Below are 18,802 nucleotides of genomic sequence, written 5' to 3' on the forward strand. Positions count from 1 at the left end.
ACCAATGCCTGGGAACACAAAAGGGACTCCGCTGACAAATGCTTCACACAGTGGGGCTAGGTACTCCCCACTTCCCTCAGCACCCTCCCAGCTGAGTAAGAGAATGTCCATCCCTCATGTATCCTCCACAAAGAACCCAACGTGCCCTTCTGTCTTAAAGCACAGGATACACGGAGGGGCATCTAAATGGCCTCTGGGTACTTGGTCTGAGCTGACCAGGAGCTTCCAGGAGCCACAGCTATGAAGGCCCTGCAGGTGTACCTCCCCTTAGCTAGACTCAACCTATACCCCTTCTCTCCCCTTGGGAAGCGTGTTCACTTCCCCACAAGGCAAACGTTTTAGAAGACAAGGGGCTTCCATCCCTTCCTTCAGATAAAGGGCTGATATCTTTGCCATGACATTGCTTTAATCCATGTCAAACAACCTACGTAGATCAGCAGCATGTCCCAGCTCAGCATGCTGGCCTTGGCTCATGACCCTGCCTTACCTCACCATCCCTCATGAATTTATTTCTGTTCATTACAAAGAAACCATTAACCTAGGGTAGAAAACTCAGAACAACAAACATCTAAACTGCCACAATCCAAAACAGCATCAGTCACGCTCAGCAGTGGCCCCAGCCCCGTCATCCTCACCCCTGCTGTGCCCATGCCGTGTCCATCACATCACCAGAACAGGCGGCACCCAAGTTCTGTGATGTCTGGCCTGAACAGTGTACACGTGCCCCCCCTTGCAGATCAGACTAGGCTCAGTTTCCCCAGCCACCCCCTCTCCCCAGTCCTCAATGATTTTCTGCACTCCACATTCAGGAGAGAAGCAAACAAAAATATGACTTTAATAAAAGGCAGTTTTCTAAGGTGCATGTTGGAGACGTTAGCATACCTTTAACTCAAGGCCATTAAATACATGCTCATGTTCTTGATGATGAATCTGAGGCCCCTAAAGATTTCATTAGCCTCACAGCTCTCTTGATGGACTCCTAACATGCTAGCAGTATTTCCAACAAAGCAGCATAAAAACATGTTCCCCAAATTCCAAAGACCCCTCAGTCTTTCCAAGCACCAAGAATCTTCTTCAGCAGGACCCCCCACCCCACCCAAGGCTGGGGGTCTACAAAAGAGACCAGCAGGGCCCTGAAGACCCAGGAAGGAAGCTCACCAGACAGTGTGAGCTGGCCATGGTGATGTCTGCAGAGCTATTTTCTGTTGATCTATCTTCCAACTCACTGATTGTTTCTTCAGCTGTCTCTAATCTGTTAAAACCACTTACTGAATTTTAAATTTCTTTTATCATACTTTCCCGTTTTCGATTTTTCATTTACTTTTTTTATGAATTCTCATTCTCTGTGATACTATGCATCTTATCTATTTTCTTTAATATGTTAATTTTAAACTCTAGTATCTTAATCTCTGGTGGGTCTATCACCCCACCCAATGGTCCTGTTTTTCAGTGTACATGGTAACCAGACTCAGCATCAGGCACAGTGTATGACAGAATGAGAGGGTCAAGCCACCATAGGATAGTCAAGGAATCAGGTGATGCTTAGCCCATCTGCAGTCCTTGTAAAGTCCAATCTGCCTGTGGATTTGCCCCACACCCAGGGTGCTGCCCCAAAGGGTCCCAGCAAAGAGCCTGGTGCTTCTCAGGTCATTTCTCCTTCACAGGCTCTGAACTCTTCCCAAACACCACAAAACTGCCTCCAATCCTGCTCTGCTTTTCAGCCTCAATAGGGAACCACTGCTGAGAATCAACTTCGTATCTCTGACCTCCTTCCTCTTAGGGCTCTTCTGCCTTAGCTGGACCAGACCTCCATGTCAGTCTCCCCAGCCCCATGAGAGTGTGTGGGGCGGGGCTCTTGGGGCTTCTCTTGGCAGCTTTCCCTGCCCAGCCCCAAGGAGAAAATTCCAGTGCAAGAAGTAGGCTCACCTCCCCGAGCTCCTCTGAGTCATGGCTGCCAAGGCAGCTCTTCAGCTCCTGAAGCAGCTCCTTTCAGAATTATAACCAGTTCCTGAGTCCTTAGTAGACAATGGTCAGCTGTGAACTACTCCATGGCCAGAAGCAGTCTTTTTTCGTTACCTGGAGCAAGTCATCAGAACGGACAGCAGTGTGAGGACAGGATGTGGGCTGATGACTAGGCAAGCTGGTCTGGCCAGCCCAGGCTATATGGACATCTCTGAGCTATACATGTCCCCGTGCAGAGGTATGCCAACCAATGAGAGACAAAAACAGAGAGGGAATTTCCCTCTCCCCGACGAAGAGTCCCTGGCGCTGAAACCTCTGTATCCTTGTCTGAACCCTATGATATTTGTCCTTACCAGCTCAGTTCTACAATGAAGATGGCAGCGGGATATGGCAATTCTACATTCTAGAAGCTCATTCTGTAGCTTCTCCGAGAACAGGAGTGTGTATTCTCAGCTGAGGGCTATCATCTCACTCTTGGAGAAGGAGCCTTGAGGCCTGAAGACTGCCAACTCCAGACCTGCTTCCTCTCTGGGGACTCTGTCCTCTTGGCTGGATGGGCAATCCTGGTTTCTGATAAGAAGTACAAGTAGCCGCTGTGCTTCCTGCTTAGGGCTGGCCGTGGGGCTTATTTACTAACATAGTTTGTCACATGTTGACAGTTTCAACTTTCCCAAATGGGCTCCTGCCTCAGGGCCTTTGCATGGTTCCTCCAATTTAAGTCAACATGCTGCCTGTTTTTGTCTTACCACCAATCACCTCTAATGCACAGTGTGCCATCTGTCTCATGGGATGTGGTCCCCTGAGAGCTGGCGCTTATGCAGCAGGAACAGGTAAACCTGCAGCAGGTGCTTACCAAGTACTTGCTGAATATAAGGATGAACGACAGAGGGGCCTTCTTGACAGAACAATGGTGTTAGATGCTCCCACCAGCTGCTCCGGTTGTCCCCATCTGAGTGTGAGCATCTCAAAGGGGCCTGGCTGATGCATGAGAGAAGGGACATGCTTCTGCCACCAGACTGGGGTCCTTGGCCTGCACATCCCACCCAAATCCTTGTGGGATGGAGACATTTAAGCAAGGGCAATAAGGGGGCACCAAAGTTACAGCTCCTAATGGGAGGGCAGGGAGGCTCCTGTGGGCTCAGGTGCCATCAGAGAAATACTTGGTTAAAGCACAGCCAGAACCAATCCATACCATCACAGAAGTCCCAGGCGAAGGCTCAGGACTTTCAGACAGCAGACCAGAGAGGAGCTGGTTGTGGGCCTATCTCTGTGGAGAGGAGGGGCCACCCATGCCTGAGCTCAGCAGGACCCTCCCAAGAACCGGGGAGCACCACAACACAGTGCAGTGCTCACCACGGACCCTCAGGTAGGAGTCTGAAGTGACAGCGTGTCTTTTCTAACTCTGCCCAATCCTTCCTGTATGGGCGAGAGGGCTGACCCAATGTCTTCCCTACCTCTATGTCCACTAGTCCTCAGCCTCTGTCTACCTTCCATTCTCTGAACATCTCTGGACCTTACACTGTAGGACATTAAGGCAATGTGGCTCTGCCAGTGTGGAGGAGACCACGGCCCCTTTAGTGTTTCCCACCAGCAGGAAGCTTCAATCTGGAATGTTCCCATACCTGAACTCTTCCCTCAGGGGTAAAGACGCATGCAATAAGAGCCCATGGGGCTTAGTCATGTGAGAAAGGCTCCCGCTAAACCACCCTCCCGTTAGCGCCTCAGCCCTTGCCCTTAGCTGGCCTCCAGGACAGATGCCTCATCAGACCTGCCACGAGTAAAGGATGATGCACTCATCCTGACCCAGACCCCATCAGCCGTGGGGTCCCCAGGGGACCTCCCCATCCTGGAACCAGGGCCCCGCCACCACTCTCCCCCGAGAGGTCCTGGTACCACCCCAGAGAAGGGCCTGAGGCTAGGAGAGTCCTGGCTGTGGGACCAGGAAGGCGCCTCTAGGTGAAGAACAGAGACCTCTACCCACTCAGGAAACACAGGCTCTGTGCTCTGGGGAGCAGCGCTGGTTGTCACCCCACATCGACACCAGTTCAGAAAACATGTCCACTCACCTTGCGAGGCTGGCCTTGCAGACTCCCCCTCTTGCTGCCCGCACGGAAGTGCAGCTGACGGTCGGTGATCAGTGCCCCGCCTCCTAGTGCAAGTGTACCAGGATGGCACACCCCCAAAGGCCATCTCCGCCCAGCTGTGGCTGTGGCCAGCACCTCAGGCAGTAAAGGTGGCCCCAAGAGGCCAGGGGGGAGTCCAGACCAAGGCCAGAATGCCCAGAGGTAGGTGGCCTGTTCGGTCTGGCTCAGGCCACAGAAGCAGCGCGAGGACCCTGCCGGTGCGAGTTCATAGGTGATCAGCTCCCTTCTCCACTCAAGCTCCTGTGAGGAGGCGTGGATCCTCGCAGGCACCTCATCCCAGCAAAGGCACAAGCAGAGAGGCTGGTAAACCTGAGCTTGGTGTGGGGCCAACCCCAGGCTGCCACATCGCTGTCTTCCAGTCTGCACCATCTTCCTGTTCTCATTCACAGTGTGACCGATTAACAAAGGAAAAAAGGGAGTGTTAACAATCAATCCGCTTAGCTGCAAGGCCCCACCTGCTCTGAACCTCATTAAGCTCCTGACAGGCTCTTGCATTTGTTTGGTTATATGTTCATTCAAGACAGAGTAACAGGGACCCCTAAACAGCAGGAAAAATGGACAAGAGAGGACGTGATGGTTTCCCAGTGAGAAGGGAGACCACCAGCCTGAGCCCTGTGACTGCACCAGCCACAGCCAATGTGGTTTCCAGGCTCCGATGCAGGGAGGGGAGGCTCAGATGCAGCCAGGCGTCTCCCTCAGTGGAACAGACAGAACTGGGAGGTCAAGGACACAGCAAGGGTGTGCAGGGCAAGCGGTGGAAAGGAGAGGTACTCCAGGATATGAGGAGGGTCCTCTTGAGTCTTCAGCAGAGAACAAACCTGCACCTGTGGGAGCCAAACTCTGCCCAGAGGCCACGGCGAGGCCCCCCAGAAAAGAGTCGATGGAACGACCCCCGGGGCTCACACAGAGATGAGACTGCCTGATGTTTCCACAAGCCATGGTAGAAAGGCCTCCTAATCCACAGGGCGCTGGATGGAATCCTCAGAAGGGCAGTACCCCTAATAATGACGCTAAATTACCTCAAGCCCAAAGGCAGCTGTGGACCCACCTGACACTACTCAGAAAAAGAGCAAAAGGAGAAACAAGAGTATCTAAAGAAAAAAGCAAAATGTCCTAAATATGATCAAGACTATAAACTCACAGACCCAAGAACCTCAATAAAACCCAAGGGGGGATACACTTTAAGAGACCACCACCAAGACACATCATAATCAAGTTGGTAAAAACCAGTGTTAAAGAAAAAAACCCTTAAAGAAGCCAGGCTTTTAAAAAGCACATTAGGTGTGGACCGGGCCTCGGTCCCGCTGCCGGGGTTGCAGGCCATCACTGCCAACACCAAATGTCTACACCTGCAGGGTCAAGTCCCACCTCTGATCGTAACCGGAGACCTGGGCGGACACACAACCAGACAGATGACGTGGTGGACATCATGAGAGTTGACGTGGATAAGGGGCTGGAAAGAGATCAGAAACTCTCGGGGCCAGAGGATGGTGCAGACTCACTGTAGTCAGGAGCGTCCCGATTTGAAACTAACACCACTGAGCTGAAGAGAAGATATTGGTGGAAGAATTTCAAGATGTGGGCGACAGGGACTGTCCCTGTGGTGGCCACCATCATCACCATCGCTGTCATCATCGTATGGAATGTTTCCCCCAAGAAGGACCGGTGAAACTCCACCCTGCTGTTCCAGAAACCTCTTCAAGATGTCTGACTTAGAACCTGCTGCACTCTCGAGCTCACCTACTGTTCTATCTAAAGTGATTACTTTCTGTTACCATAAAGTTTGATTTCTAGGAACCATGTCTTTGTTGTCATAAGCACTCCAAACCTGAAGTGCAGCCGTGGGGCCCATACTCAGCCCCACGCCTTCACTGACTGCCGTGTGGCTGAGGAAGGGGGACTTCTTAAGTTCCAGAGTATTGTAACCTAGAAGTCATGTTGTCTGATTAACTGCCATTAATTCCAGTTGAGGAAATTTGTTCCCAGTTAGCTCTCCCCGTCACATGACATCTTCAGAACCACATTTGAAACCTCTAGGTAATCAGATTTCCAATTTGTGCCTTCCAAAAAGAACACTACTGCCTAACACAAATCTGTAACAGTAACAGGATTATTGTGACTTATTCTGCTATTTTTCTGATTCCCTGTAAGAGAGCTCTCTACTATTTATAAGCACTGATTCAGGCACTATATGTATTTTTAAGTGCTTATTTGGAGAGAGAGAGAGAGAGAGAGAGAGAGAGCGCACAGGGAAGAGGGAGGGAAAAAGGGAAAAAGAATCAAGCAGGCTCCTCATGGTCAGCACAGAGCCCGACACAGGGCTTGAACACACAAACTGCCAGATCATGACCCAAGCAGAAATCAGGAGTCAAACGTTTAACTGACTAAGCCACTCAGGTGCCCCTCCTGCAATACACTTTAAAACAAGATATTTTTAAAGAGGTTTTACTCTTACATCAGATATGAAGATGTTTACATTTTTGTTACTGTTTTGTGTCACTTGCTAAAAATATTACTTGAATCCGAAATAATAGCCTCTTTAAAACATTTTTCTGGAACTATGGTTAGAAAAAAAAAAAAGTTTCTATTTTGCCAAAAAGTTAAATGCCAGTATACTGTCCTTAAGTCTCTTCTCAACAGATAAACTTTAAAAAGTGACAAATGGAACTCAGGGTCCCTTCAGAATTAAAATTATCGTATCATATGTGAACCTTCTACATCCTAACAGGCCTTTCTTGCCTTTGAGATTCTGTATGTGGTGCAGCATTTCTTCCAGGAGTTAGAGACGGCTTAAGCTTGACTCTGACCATCTCATATGGAGAGACTGAGTTTTACCCAGTAGTTTGCAGATTGCAGGCTGTGGATTCCAGGAGGTTTCTAATAATTACATGAGCAACATTTTGTAGCCTTCCGGTGAGACCATCTGTGAACTGGTCATCAAGTGGCCCAGTCCCCATAAACAACAGCTTTTTTGAAGTTTGTTTCCTATTTTTATCCATATTCCACTTCCTATATCTGTCTTCTAAATTATGTTTTCAGTTAGGCATTGGTCAGGGGTGGATGACTCTTTTCACAGAAGACAGTGAACCAGAGATACTTTCTTCAATATCACAGACTGCGTAAGATGCTGCTTTGGAAATAGCTTTGTCATCTGAGAGACCTGTGTATGTGAGACTTTCATCATCAGGGTATGTAGCTTAAGGACAGGAATGACAAGAGGCAAGGAGGCACTGAGGGAGAAATACGGAGGTATTACCACTCTGGCCCACTGTTACTGGAGGATTCTAGAATTCCCGTTCACATGCTAGCACATGACTTACAAAGCAACAACAGTTGACATGGGCCCTGTTTCTGTAGCACCTGTCCCCCTGACATCACCGACATGCCCTGCACAGCGTCAGGGCATTAACCTGCCCTCAGCTCAGGGTCAGCTCAGGGTCTCCCGGCTGGTCTGACTCTGACCTTGGTGCCCCCTCCTTGCCTGATGCCCAGCCAGTCCCATGTACCGCGCTGGCTCCTGCATCAACCTAAGGCTACCTTGCTCGTATCTGTGCACCCCACTGGGAACTTGCTCACTATAGTGAACTGAGTAAACTGCTCATAAACATTTAAAAAAGCACAATATGTGTAGATAAAGATAGGAATGACAAGCAACTCCTGCTGTAAGTCAGGATAACGGAATGACATCTTTTAAACACTGAAAGAAAAGAAGGGAAAAGGTCAACTGGAATTCTTTTTATCTATAAAAACTACCTTTTAAAAATGAAGGCAAGGAAATTTCACTTTCCAGTCTGGCATGTAAGGAGCTTGAAGGCTGTCACCACCATCCCTACAATAAGAAAAAAGTTAAACAAACTGAAGAACAATACTTTTTAGATCCATTAAAGAACTGAAGTCACAGGATACAACACTGCCCAAGCACCTAGAATAATCGAAGGGCCCATTCTTAGGGGGACCCTCACACTTCTGGGTTTTTTTTATGTTTTATTTATTTCTAGGAGAGAGAGAGAGAGAGACAGCGCGAGCAGGGGAGGGTCAGAGAGAGAGGGAGTCACAGACTGAAGCAGGCTCCAGGCTCCGAGCTGGCAGTCAGCACAGAGCCCGACGCGGGGCTCGAACTCATTAACCACAAGATCATGACCTAAGCGAAAGTCGGACACTTAACTGACTACGCCACCCAGGCGCCCCTCACACTTCTGAGTTTTACCTCCAGAAGCCCTGCCAAGCTTCTCACAGTGAAGGTCTGAGAACAAAACTCCTCACGCTTCAAGTAGGGGGAGGGGAAAGTAGCCATTCTGAGATGCCCCCAGAGCATTGTTCTTAACAAGGCCTGCCCCAAGGGAAACAGTTTTACCAGAGCCTAGAGGAGACTTCACAGGAACCTATCCTCAACCCCAGCACCCCATCCCCCACCTTCTTGTTTCACTTAAGAGAATGGGCAAAACCCAAAATCAAATAGCGCTTGTGAAGGCACAGGTCAGTGGTACAGGGTTACGAAAAGACTGAGACCTAATCACAGAACTAGAGATCACTTCTAATAATATCCACAGGGCTCGCGTACAATAATGGGCGTACAACTAAAAAGCTGCACTTCTCAAGACATTCAGAAATCACTAGGGAAACTCAAAGACAACAGAGGAGACAAAAACAAAGATATGAGTAAATTTTAGTAATGACACTGCTAGAGCAAACAGTAAACACAGGCGAACTCCTAGCCACGTAAGCATACAACCTCACACTAAGGCATACTCATCTTGGTCCCTTTTACCTAGTACAGCATGCTGGCTTTTAAAAAATTCCAAAGCAGGGGCGCCGGGGTGGCTTAGTTGGTTAAGCGTCCGACTTTCGCTTAGGTCATGATCTCGCGGTTCGTGGGTTCGAGCCCCACGTCGGGCTCTGTGCTGACTGCCAGCTCAGAGCCTGGAGCCTGCTTCAGATTCTGTGTCTCCCTCTCTCTCTGACCCTCCCCTGCTCGCGCTGTCTCTCTCTCTCTCTCTCCTAGAAATAAATAAAACATTAAAAAAACAAAAAACAAAAAAGAGAAGAGCTTTTAAAAAAAAAAAATTCCAAAGCATATTAACATAAAAAACACAGACACTGAAGAGCCAGAGCAAGGAGAGAACCAGACTCAGGTATGGCAGAGATGTTGGAATTATCAGATGAGGAATTTAAAGCAACTATGATTAAGATGCTAGAGCTCTGGTGGAAAAAGTGGATCCCATCAAACTAAGCAGAGAGATAGACATTCTAAGGAAGAATCAAAAGGATATGCTGGCAACCAACACAAATTTTAACAGAAATAAAGAACACTTTTGATGGGATCATCAATACACTAGACACAGCCAAGGAAAGAACCAATGAACTTGAGGAACTGACACTGCAACTTTCAAGACTGAAATGCAAACAGAAAAAAGAATGAAAAGGACAGAACAGAAAACCTAAGAACCGTGGGACAATTACAGACGGTGTATCTATCTGCAGTGAAAATAGAAGAGAAAAAGGAACAAAAGAAATATGTGATCCAACAATGTTTGAGACTTTTCCAAAATTAATAGCAGATCCAGGAAGCTCACAGAACATCAAATATAGGGACACCCGGGTGGCTCAGTTGGTTAAGTGTACAGCTTCAGCTCAGGTCATGATCTCGTGGTTCATGGGTTCAAGCCCCACATCTGGATCTGTGCTGACAGCTGAAAGACTGGAGCCTACTTCGGATTCTGTGTCTCCCTCTCTCTCTGCTCCTCCCCCACTCACATGCTCTTACTCTCAAAAATAATAAACATTTAAAAAAAATTTTTAGGGGGCGCCTGGGTGGCTTAGTCGGTTAAGCGTCCGACTTTCGCTTAGGTCATGATCTCACGGTTCATGGGTTCGAGCCCCGCGTCGGGCTCTGTGCTGACTGCCAGCTCAGAGCCTGGAGCCTATTTCAGATTCTGTGTCTCCCTCTTTCTCTGACCCTCCCCTGCCCACGCTGTCTCTCTCTCCTAGAAATAAATAAAAATATTTAAAAAAAAATTTTTTTTAGGACACCGAATATATATTTAAAACTTATAAATACAAAAATCTGTATCTAGGAATATCATATTTAAACTGCAGAAAACCAAAGACAATTATAAAATAAGCCAGTGATGGAGAAACCTTTCTGACAGAGGAGCAAAAATAAGAAGCACATTGGCCTTTCTCATCAGAAACCATTCAAGAGTGGAGGAAATATTTAAGGTATTGAAAGAAAAAAATATATAAAGAGAAATTCTTAAAGACTTTATCAGATGAACACAAATTAAGGGAATATAAAAAAGAAAAATAAGTTTAAAATGTTTAAAAATTAAGGATATTTGTTACAGGGCACTCTTGCCTACCAAAAAATGTTAAAAGAAGATCTTCAGAAAGAAGGAAACAGACACAGGTTAGAAAGACAGATCTACACAAAGAAGAATGTTAGAGAAGGAATAAATGGGGGGTAAAATGTTTTATTTTTCTTATTCTTAACTGATCTCATGCATAACAGTTTGTTCAAAATAATAATATCAACAATGTATGCAGTAATTGAAGCTTCAGTACAAGTGAAATGAATGAGAATGTCATAAGGGAAAGGAGGAAAGACTGGGAATATTCTGTTATAAGGTACCTGCACTACCCATGAAGTGGTATAGCATTATTTGAAAGTGGATGTGGAAGTGAACTTGGATTAGCTGCAGATACATACTGTGAATTCAAGGGCAAACATTTAAAAAGTTTTTTTGTTTTTTAAGTATGATATGTTAAGAGTGTGGGAAAATGTAGTCTATAAAATGTTCAATTAAAGCCGGAGAAAGCAGAAAAAGAGAAGACAAAACCAAAGGCAATAGATAAAAATAAGTTATAGCAGTTATTAATCCAAATGTATCAATAATCAGTTTAAATGTTAATGGTCTAAATACAGCATTTAAGAGGCAGAGATGGTCAGGGGCATCTGTCTGGTTTAGTTGGAAGAGCAGTACCTCTTGATCTCAGGGTCATGAGTTTGAGCCCCATATTGCGTGTAGAAATTACTTAAATAAATAAGACAGAAATGATCAGTGAATCAAAAAATAATACCCAACTATGTGATATCTTCAAGAAACCCACTTTAAACATAGAAATACAGATAGATTTAAAGTAAAATGACAGACAAATACATACCATGTTAACACTAATTAAATTAAAGCTGGTTGGGCACCTGGGTGGCTCAGTCGGTTAAGGGTCTGACTTCAGCTCAGGTCATGATCTCGCAGTTCCTGGGTTCGAGCCCCGCATTGGGCTCTGTGCTAACAGCTAGCTCAGAGCCTGGAGCCTGCTTCAGATTCTGTGTCTCCCTCTCTCTCTGACCCTCCTCTGCTCATGCTCTCTCTCTTAGAAAGAAATAAAACATTAAAGAAAAAAAAGAGAGGGAAAGGAAAGGAAAGGAAAGGAAAGGAAAGGAAAGGAAAGGAAAGGAAAGGAAAGCTGGAGTAGCTAGAGTAGCTATACTAATTTCAGACAGAAGAAACTTCAGAGCAATGAAAATTATCAGGGATAGAGAGGAACATTACATAATGATGGAGCCAATCCTTCAATAAGACATAATAATCCTTATTGTGTGTGCATTTAACAGAGCTTCAAAACATATAAAGGAAAAACTGACAACTTCAAGAAGAAACAGATGAATCCACTAGGGCCGACTTCAACACCTCGCTATCAGAAATGGACAGATCCGACAGGCAGAAAAATCAGTGACAACATACCTGAATTCAACAACACCATCACTCAATTGGATATAACAGACATGTATAGACTACTTGCTCAAACAACTGAATGTGCATTCTTCTCAATCTTACACAGAACATTCCCCAACACAGACCACATTTGGGCCATAAAACACATCTTAAGAAATTTAAAAGAAAAGAATAAAAATCGTAGGGGCACCTGGGTGGCTCAGTAGATTAAAGCATCTAATTCTTGATTTCAGCTCAGGTCATTATCTCATAGTTCATGGGTTAGAGCCCCATATCAGGCTCTGCACTACAGTGTGGAGCCAGATTGGAATTCTCTCTCTCCCCCTCTCTCTGCCCCTTTTCCACTCTATCTCAAAATATATAAATAACATTTTAAAAAATAATAAAAATCATGAGGGGCAAATAAGGGGCCTGGGTGGTTCAGTCAGTTAAGCATCTGACTCTTGATTTTGGCTCAGGCCGTGAACTCATGGCTCATGAGTTAGAATCCCATGTTGGGCTCTGTGCTGTCAGTTTGGAGCCTGCTTGGGATTTTCTCTCTCCCTCTCTCCTTGCCCCTCCCTTTCTCTCTCTCTCTTAAAATAAATAAATAAATTTAAATATGTGTGTGTATGAAAAAAAGAATAAAAATCATGCAATGTGTGCTCTCAATCCACAAGAGAACTAAACCTGAAATCAGTAACAGAAAAACAGCTAGAAAATCCTCAAGTATCTGGATGTTAAACAACACACTTCCAAATAACACATAGAACAAAGAAGAAATTTCAAGAGAAATTAGTATTTTGAATTAAATGAAAATTAGAAAACAATTTATGAAAACTTGTGAGATGTAGTTAAAGTAGTGCTTAGAGGGAAATTTATAGTACTGAATTCATGTATTGGAAAAGATCTAAAATCAGTAATCTAAGCTTCCAGTGTAAGAAAAGAGGAAATTACTGGGGGCAAGATGGCGGAGAAGTAGGGAACTCAGTACATTGCACTCGCCCCCATATCTGGCACGGAGAAGACCTGAAGCCATAGGAACCCTTACAGAATCAGGAGTTTGGGAGGAAAAGGAGACAGAGTCCACTGAGAAAACCTTCTAACATGAGTGCAAACTGGGGAAGATAAAATCGGGCCGGGACCAGAGACACAGAGGGACGGATGCGATCCCCCTCTGCGGGCAGTTAGAGGGGAAAGAGAGAGGCCGAAACTGCTCAAGACACGGTCCCTGTCGCCAGGGAACAGGAAAACCTCCACTGGGGACACAGGGACACGGTCTCCTGCTCTCCAGCTGACCCTAGGCGGGACGCACTCGTCCCAAGCTATCCCCGGGAAGACAACTCCCTGCGCGCCAACTCGACCAGGAGGGGCCGTGCAGCGACTGCGCCTTTGTGCTTCTGGCTCAGCTGGATCCCTGGAGGGAAGACGAAGGGCTTAATTAAAACTGGGAGATTTGCCCGCGAGTTCGTGTTTCGGGTGACAAGACACAGAGGGACCCGGTTTCCCGCTCTCCAGCTGACCCTAGGCAGGACGCACTTGTCCCAGGCGACCCACGGATGAAACTGCTCCTCGCTTGCCACCCGGACCTGGAGGAGCCGGGAGCAGCAGCTTCTGGCTCAGTCCCCAGGGCTAGGCAAGAGGCTTGGGACTGCCCTGAGGGGATCGCCTGCGAGGTTGTGTCTCTGGCAATTTCAGTGGGGCGCACGGACTGAGATCTGGAAATGAGGCCTGGCCTGGGTTAAAGAGCGCGACCCACCTTGGCTGCGCCCCTAGAAGAGGGAGTTTACACACCCAAAAAAGTGAGTTGCAGCGCTTGGTTCAAGAAGGGACTGGAGCACCACCACTCTTCTCCCGACAACTGCCAAGGCAGAACTCCCGCCCATCCCTGCTAGAGAGCTGCGCTTTTTTTTTTTTTTTTTCCAATCGGAGTACTGCCCTGATTAATTCTGGTCACATTTAATCCATTCTCTAGATGTAAATTCTACACCTACCTACCTTTTCATCTTTCTCTCATGAGCAATCAGACTATATAGTTTCTCTGGATAACACCACTGTCTTTCTCTCACCTCTTCAACCATATTCTACCCTTTTGCTCTTTGAAAAAGGCTTCTTATCCCTTCTGCCTGTTCATTTCATTTCCAATTTTGCCTCATTCCCGCTCTGTCATCTCTTTCTCTATGCTCTTCAACCAGCACTGCATACACCCAGCTATTTAATTGTAGCTGGGAAATCTGGTTATATGCTGTAAACTGTTCTTTGTCTATTGGGTTTCTTCTTTCTTCCTTTTTTCTTCTTTTTGACTTTTTAATGTATTTTTATTTTCTAGTATTTGCCTTCCCTCCTCCCTCTTTTCTCTTTACTTTTTCGTTTTCCCTTTTGGTTTGTGTGTTTGTTGGACTTGTCTGTGCGTTTGTGTGCCTTTGTTCCCTGTGTGTTTGTCTGTTTTCTTCTCCAGGGCTACCTCAAGAAACAAGCCAAAGTACACATGGTGGAGAGTCCAAAATACCACAAAGAGTAGGAAAATAAAATAACCAAGGTATCAACAAGAGAGACCAAGAGATACCATTCAAAGAACACTTTCTGTAAGGATAAGCCCTGGACAGTCTAAGAGCCTTCTTTGGGACAGCAGCGCTCACAGGTGCAGAGTGCACAACAAGCTTTTAAAACTAACAAGAGATTGGGGCACCTGGGTGGCTCAGTCGGTTAGGCATCCGACTTCGGCTCAGGTCATGGTCTCACAGTTCGTGGGTTCGAGCCCCGCATCAGGCTCTGTGCTGACAGCTAGCTTAGAGCCTGGAGCCTGTTTCAGATTCTGTCTCCCTCTCTCTCTGACCCTCCCCTGCTCATGCTGTCTCTCTCTCCCTCTCTCTCTCAGAAATAAATAAAACATTAAAAAATTAAAAAAAAACTAACAAGATATAGAAAGTTAACCAAAATGACGAAATGAAAGAGCTCTCCTCCAAAGAAATTCCAGGAAGAATTGACAGCTAAAGAACTGCTCAAAACAGATATAAGCAGCATAACTGAACAAGATTTTAGAACACTGATCATAAAATTAATTGCTGGGCTTGAAAAAAGCATAGAGAACCTCAAAGAAACAATGGCTACAAACACCATGGAGCTTAAAAATAGTTATGATGAATTAAAAAATGCGATAAATGAGATACATAATAAACTGGAGGCATCTAATGCACGGATTGAAGAGGCAGAAAGGAGAATAAATGATTTAGAAGACACAATTATAGAAAAAGAAGAAACTGAAAAAAAAAAGAGACAAACTGATCCAGAACATGAAAGAAGAGTTCCAGACCTCAGCGATACAATCAAATGGAACAATATCTGTATCATAGGAATCCCAGAAGAGGAAGAGAGAGGGAAAGGTGCTGAAGGAGTCCTGGAACAAATTAGAGCAGAGAACTTTCCCAACCTGGAGAGGGAAGTAGATGTTGAAATTCAAGAGGCACAGAGGACTCCCCTCAGATGTAATTTGAATCGCTCTTCTGCACGACATATCATAGTAAAAATGGCAAAATACAAGGACAAAGAGAGAATTTTGAAAGCAGCTAGGGAGAAAAGGGCCCTAACATACAAAGGGAAACCTATCAGAGTGGTGACAGACCTATCTACTGAAACTTGGCAGGCCAGAAAGGAATGGCAGCAGATCTTCAATGTGATGAACGGAAAAAATATGCAGCCAAGAATCCTCTATCCAGCAAGCCTGTCATTCAGAATAGAAGGAAAGATAAAAGTCTTTCCAAATAAACAAAAATTGAAAGAATTTGTCACCACTAAGCCAGCCCTACAAGTAATCCTGAGGGGGACTCTCTGAGGGAAGGGTTGCAAGGAACGCAAGACACCAGAGACACCACCACAAGCTTGAATCCCACAAAGGACACATAACTCTAAACCCACATATTTCAATAATAACACTGAATGTAAATGGGCTGAATGCTCCAATCAAAAGATATAGGGTAGCAGAATGGATAAAAAAACAAAATCCATCTATTTGCTGTCTACAAGAAATGCATTTTAGACTGGAAAATACCTTCAGATTAAAAGGGGATGGAGAAATACAAATCATGCTACGGGAGGTCAAAAGAAAGCTGGAGTAGCTATACTTATATCAGACAAACTGGACTTTAAAGACAGTAACAAGGGATGAAGAAGGGCATTATATAATAATTACAGGGTCTATCCATCAGGAAGAACTAACAATTATAAATGTCTATGCACCGAATATGGGAGCACCTAAATATTTAAAACAATGAATCACAAACAGAATCAATCTTATAGATAAGAATGTGCTAATAGCAGGGGACTTTAATACTCCGCTTACAGCAACAGATAGATCAACCAGACAGAAAATCACTAAAGAAACAATGGACTTGAATGACACATTGGACACGATGGATCTGACAGACATATTTAGAACTCTACATCCTGAGGCCATGGAATTCACTTTCTTCTCAAGTGCGCATGGCACACTCTCCAAGATAGATCACATACTGCAACATAAAGCAGCCCTCAATAAATATAAATGAATTGAGATCATACCATGCACACTTTCAGATCACAATGCTTTGAAACTTGAAATCAATCACAGGAAGAAGTCTGGACAACCTCCAAAAACATGGATGTTAAAGAACACCCTACTAAAGAATGAATGGGTCAATCAAGCAATTAGAGAACAATTTAAAAAATATATGGAAACAAATGAAAGTGAAAATACAACAATCCAAACTCTATGGGATGCAGCAAAGGCAGTCCTAAGAGGAAAGTACACTGCACTCCAGGCCTATTTCAAGAAATTAGAAAAAGCGCAAGTGCAAAATCTAACAGCTCACCTAAAGGAACTAGAGGCAGAGCAACAAGAACGCCCTAAACCCAGTAGAAGAAGAGAAATAGTAAAAATCAGAGCAGAAATAAACAACATAGAGACCAAAGAAACAATTGAACAGATCAATGAAACCAAGAGTTGGTTTTTTGAAAAAATAAACAAAACTGACAAACCTCTAGCCAGGCTTCTCAAAAAGAAAAGAGAGAGCACCCAAATAGACAAAATCGTGAATGAAAATGGACTTATTACAACCAACCTCTCAGAAATACAAGCAATTATCAGGGAATACTATGAAAAATTATGTGCCAACAAACTGGACAACTTAGAAGAAATGGACAAATTCCTAAACACACACTCACTACCAAAATTCACACGGGAAGAGAGAGAAAATCTGAACAGACCCATATCTGGTGAAGAAATCAAATCAGTTATCAAAAATCTCCCAACAAATAAGAGTCCTGGACCTGATGGCTTCCCTGGGGAATTCTACCAGACATTTAAAACAGAATTAATACCAATTCTTCTCAAGCTATTCCAAAAAAAAAGAAATTGAAGGAAAACTTCCAGACTCATTTTATGAAGCCACCATCACTCTGATTCCCAAGCCAGACAGAGATCCAGCAAAAAAAAAGAACTATAGGCCAATATCCTGATGAATATGGATGCAAAAATCCTCAACAAGATACTTGCAAATCGAATCCAGCAGCATATAAAAAGAATCATCCACCAAGATCAAGTGGGATTCATTCCTGGGTTACAGGGCTGGTTCAACATTCACAAATCAATCAATGTGATACATCCCATCAACAAAAGAAAAGATAAAAACCATATGATCCTGGCGATAGATGCAGAAAAAGCATTTGACAAAATATAGCATCCCTTCTTAATAAAGACCCTAGAGAAAGTTGGAATAGAAGGAACTTACTTAAACATCATAAAAGCCATCTATGAGAAGCCCTCAGCTAACATCATCCTCAAGGGGGAAAAACTGAGAGCTTTCCCCCTGAGATCAGGAACACGACAGGGATGTCCACTCTCACCACTGTTGTTTAACATAGTGCTGGAAGTCCTAGCATCAGCCATCAGACAACAAAAGGAAATCAAAGGCATCAGAATTGGCAAAGAAGAAGTCAAACTTTCACTCTTCGCAGATGACATGATACTCTACATAGAAAACCCGAGACTCCACTAGAAGCCTACTAGAACTGATTCAAGAATTCAGCCAAGTTGCAGGGTACAAAATCAACGTACAGAAATCGGTTGCAATTTTATACACCAATGATGAAGCAACAGAAAGAGAAATCAAGAAACTGATCCCATTCACCATTGCACAAAAAACCATAAAATACCTAGGAATAAACCTAACCAAGGATACAAGAGATCTATCTGTATGATGAAAACTATAGAAAACTTATGAAGGAAATTGACGAAGACACAAAGAAATGGAAAAACATTCCATGCTCATGGACTAGAAGAGTAAATATAGATAAAATGTCATTATGACCCACAGCAATCTACACATTCAATGCAATCCCAATCAAAATTGCACGAGCATACTTCTCAAAACTAGAACAAACTATCCTAAGATTTGCATGTAACCACAAATGACCCCGATAGCCAAAGTAATATTGAAGAATAAAACCAAAACGGGAGGCATCACCATCCCAGACTTTAGCCTCTACTACAAAGCTGTCATCATCAAGACAGTACGGTATTGGCACCAAAACAGACATATAGACCAATTCAGAGTTCAGAATTGGACCCCAAAGTATACAGCTGACTAATCTTTGACAAAGCAGGAAAGAGTATCCAATGGAAAAAAGACAACCTCCTTAACAGATGGTGTTGGGAGAACTGGACAGCAACATGCAGAAGAATGAAACTAAATCATTTTCTCACAACATACACAAAAATAAACTCAAAATGGATAAAGAACCTGAACGTGAGACAGGAAACCATCAAAACCCTAGAGGAGAAAGCAGGAAACAACCTCCTTGACCTCCACCGCAGCAATGTCTTACTTGACACATCCCCAAAAGCAAAAGAATCAAGAGCAAAAATAAACTATTGGGACCTCATCAAGATTAAAAGCTTCTGCACGGCAAAGGAAACAATCCACAAAACTAATAGGCAACCGACTGAAT

The 18,802-nt window shown here is 44.6% G+C and overlaps 1 protein-coding gene across 7 annotated transcripts in view; it reads right to left on the minus strand.

Moving 5' to 3' along the window:
- The window catches only part of DNASE1 (deoxyribonuclease 1), a 51,935-nt gene that overhangs the window by 8,157 nt on the left and 24,976 nt on the right, over positions 1 to 18,802 (minus strand). For 2 of the 7 annotated variants that reach the window (XM_039239286.1, XM_039239284.1), the window contains exons 1-2: positions 4,029 to 4,110; positions 1,927 to 2,076 (exon numbers count right to left, since the gene is read on the minus strand). The exons of 2 other annotated variants lie outside the window; for them this stretch is intronic. Coding sequence is in view for 2 of the 5 variants with exons in the window: in XM_039239282.1 (XP_039095213.1) it covers positions 4,029 to 4,475 (447 nt within the window). In the remaining 3 variants the exon portion in view is untranslated. Of the gene's footprint in view, positions 1 to 1,926; positions 2,077 to 2,315; positions 2,533 to 4,028; positions 4,480 to 7,859; positions 7,936 to 18,802 lie in introns of those variants that run through there. 3 more of the 7 variants (XM_039239285.1, XM_039239282.1, XM_039239283.1) reach the window with 3 other exon arrangements.

The sequence above is a fragment of the Hyaena hyaena genome, unplaced genomic scaffold (assembly GCF_003009895.1).
Source record: "Hyaena hyaena isolate Hyena2069 unplaced genomic scaffold, ASM300989v1 scaffold_155, whole genome shotgun sequence".
Classification (NCBI taxonomy): Eukaryota; Metazoa; Chordata; class Mammalia; order Carnivora; family Hyaenidae; genus Hyaena; species Hyaena hyaena.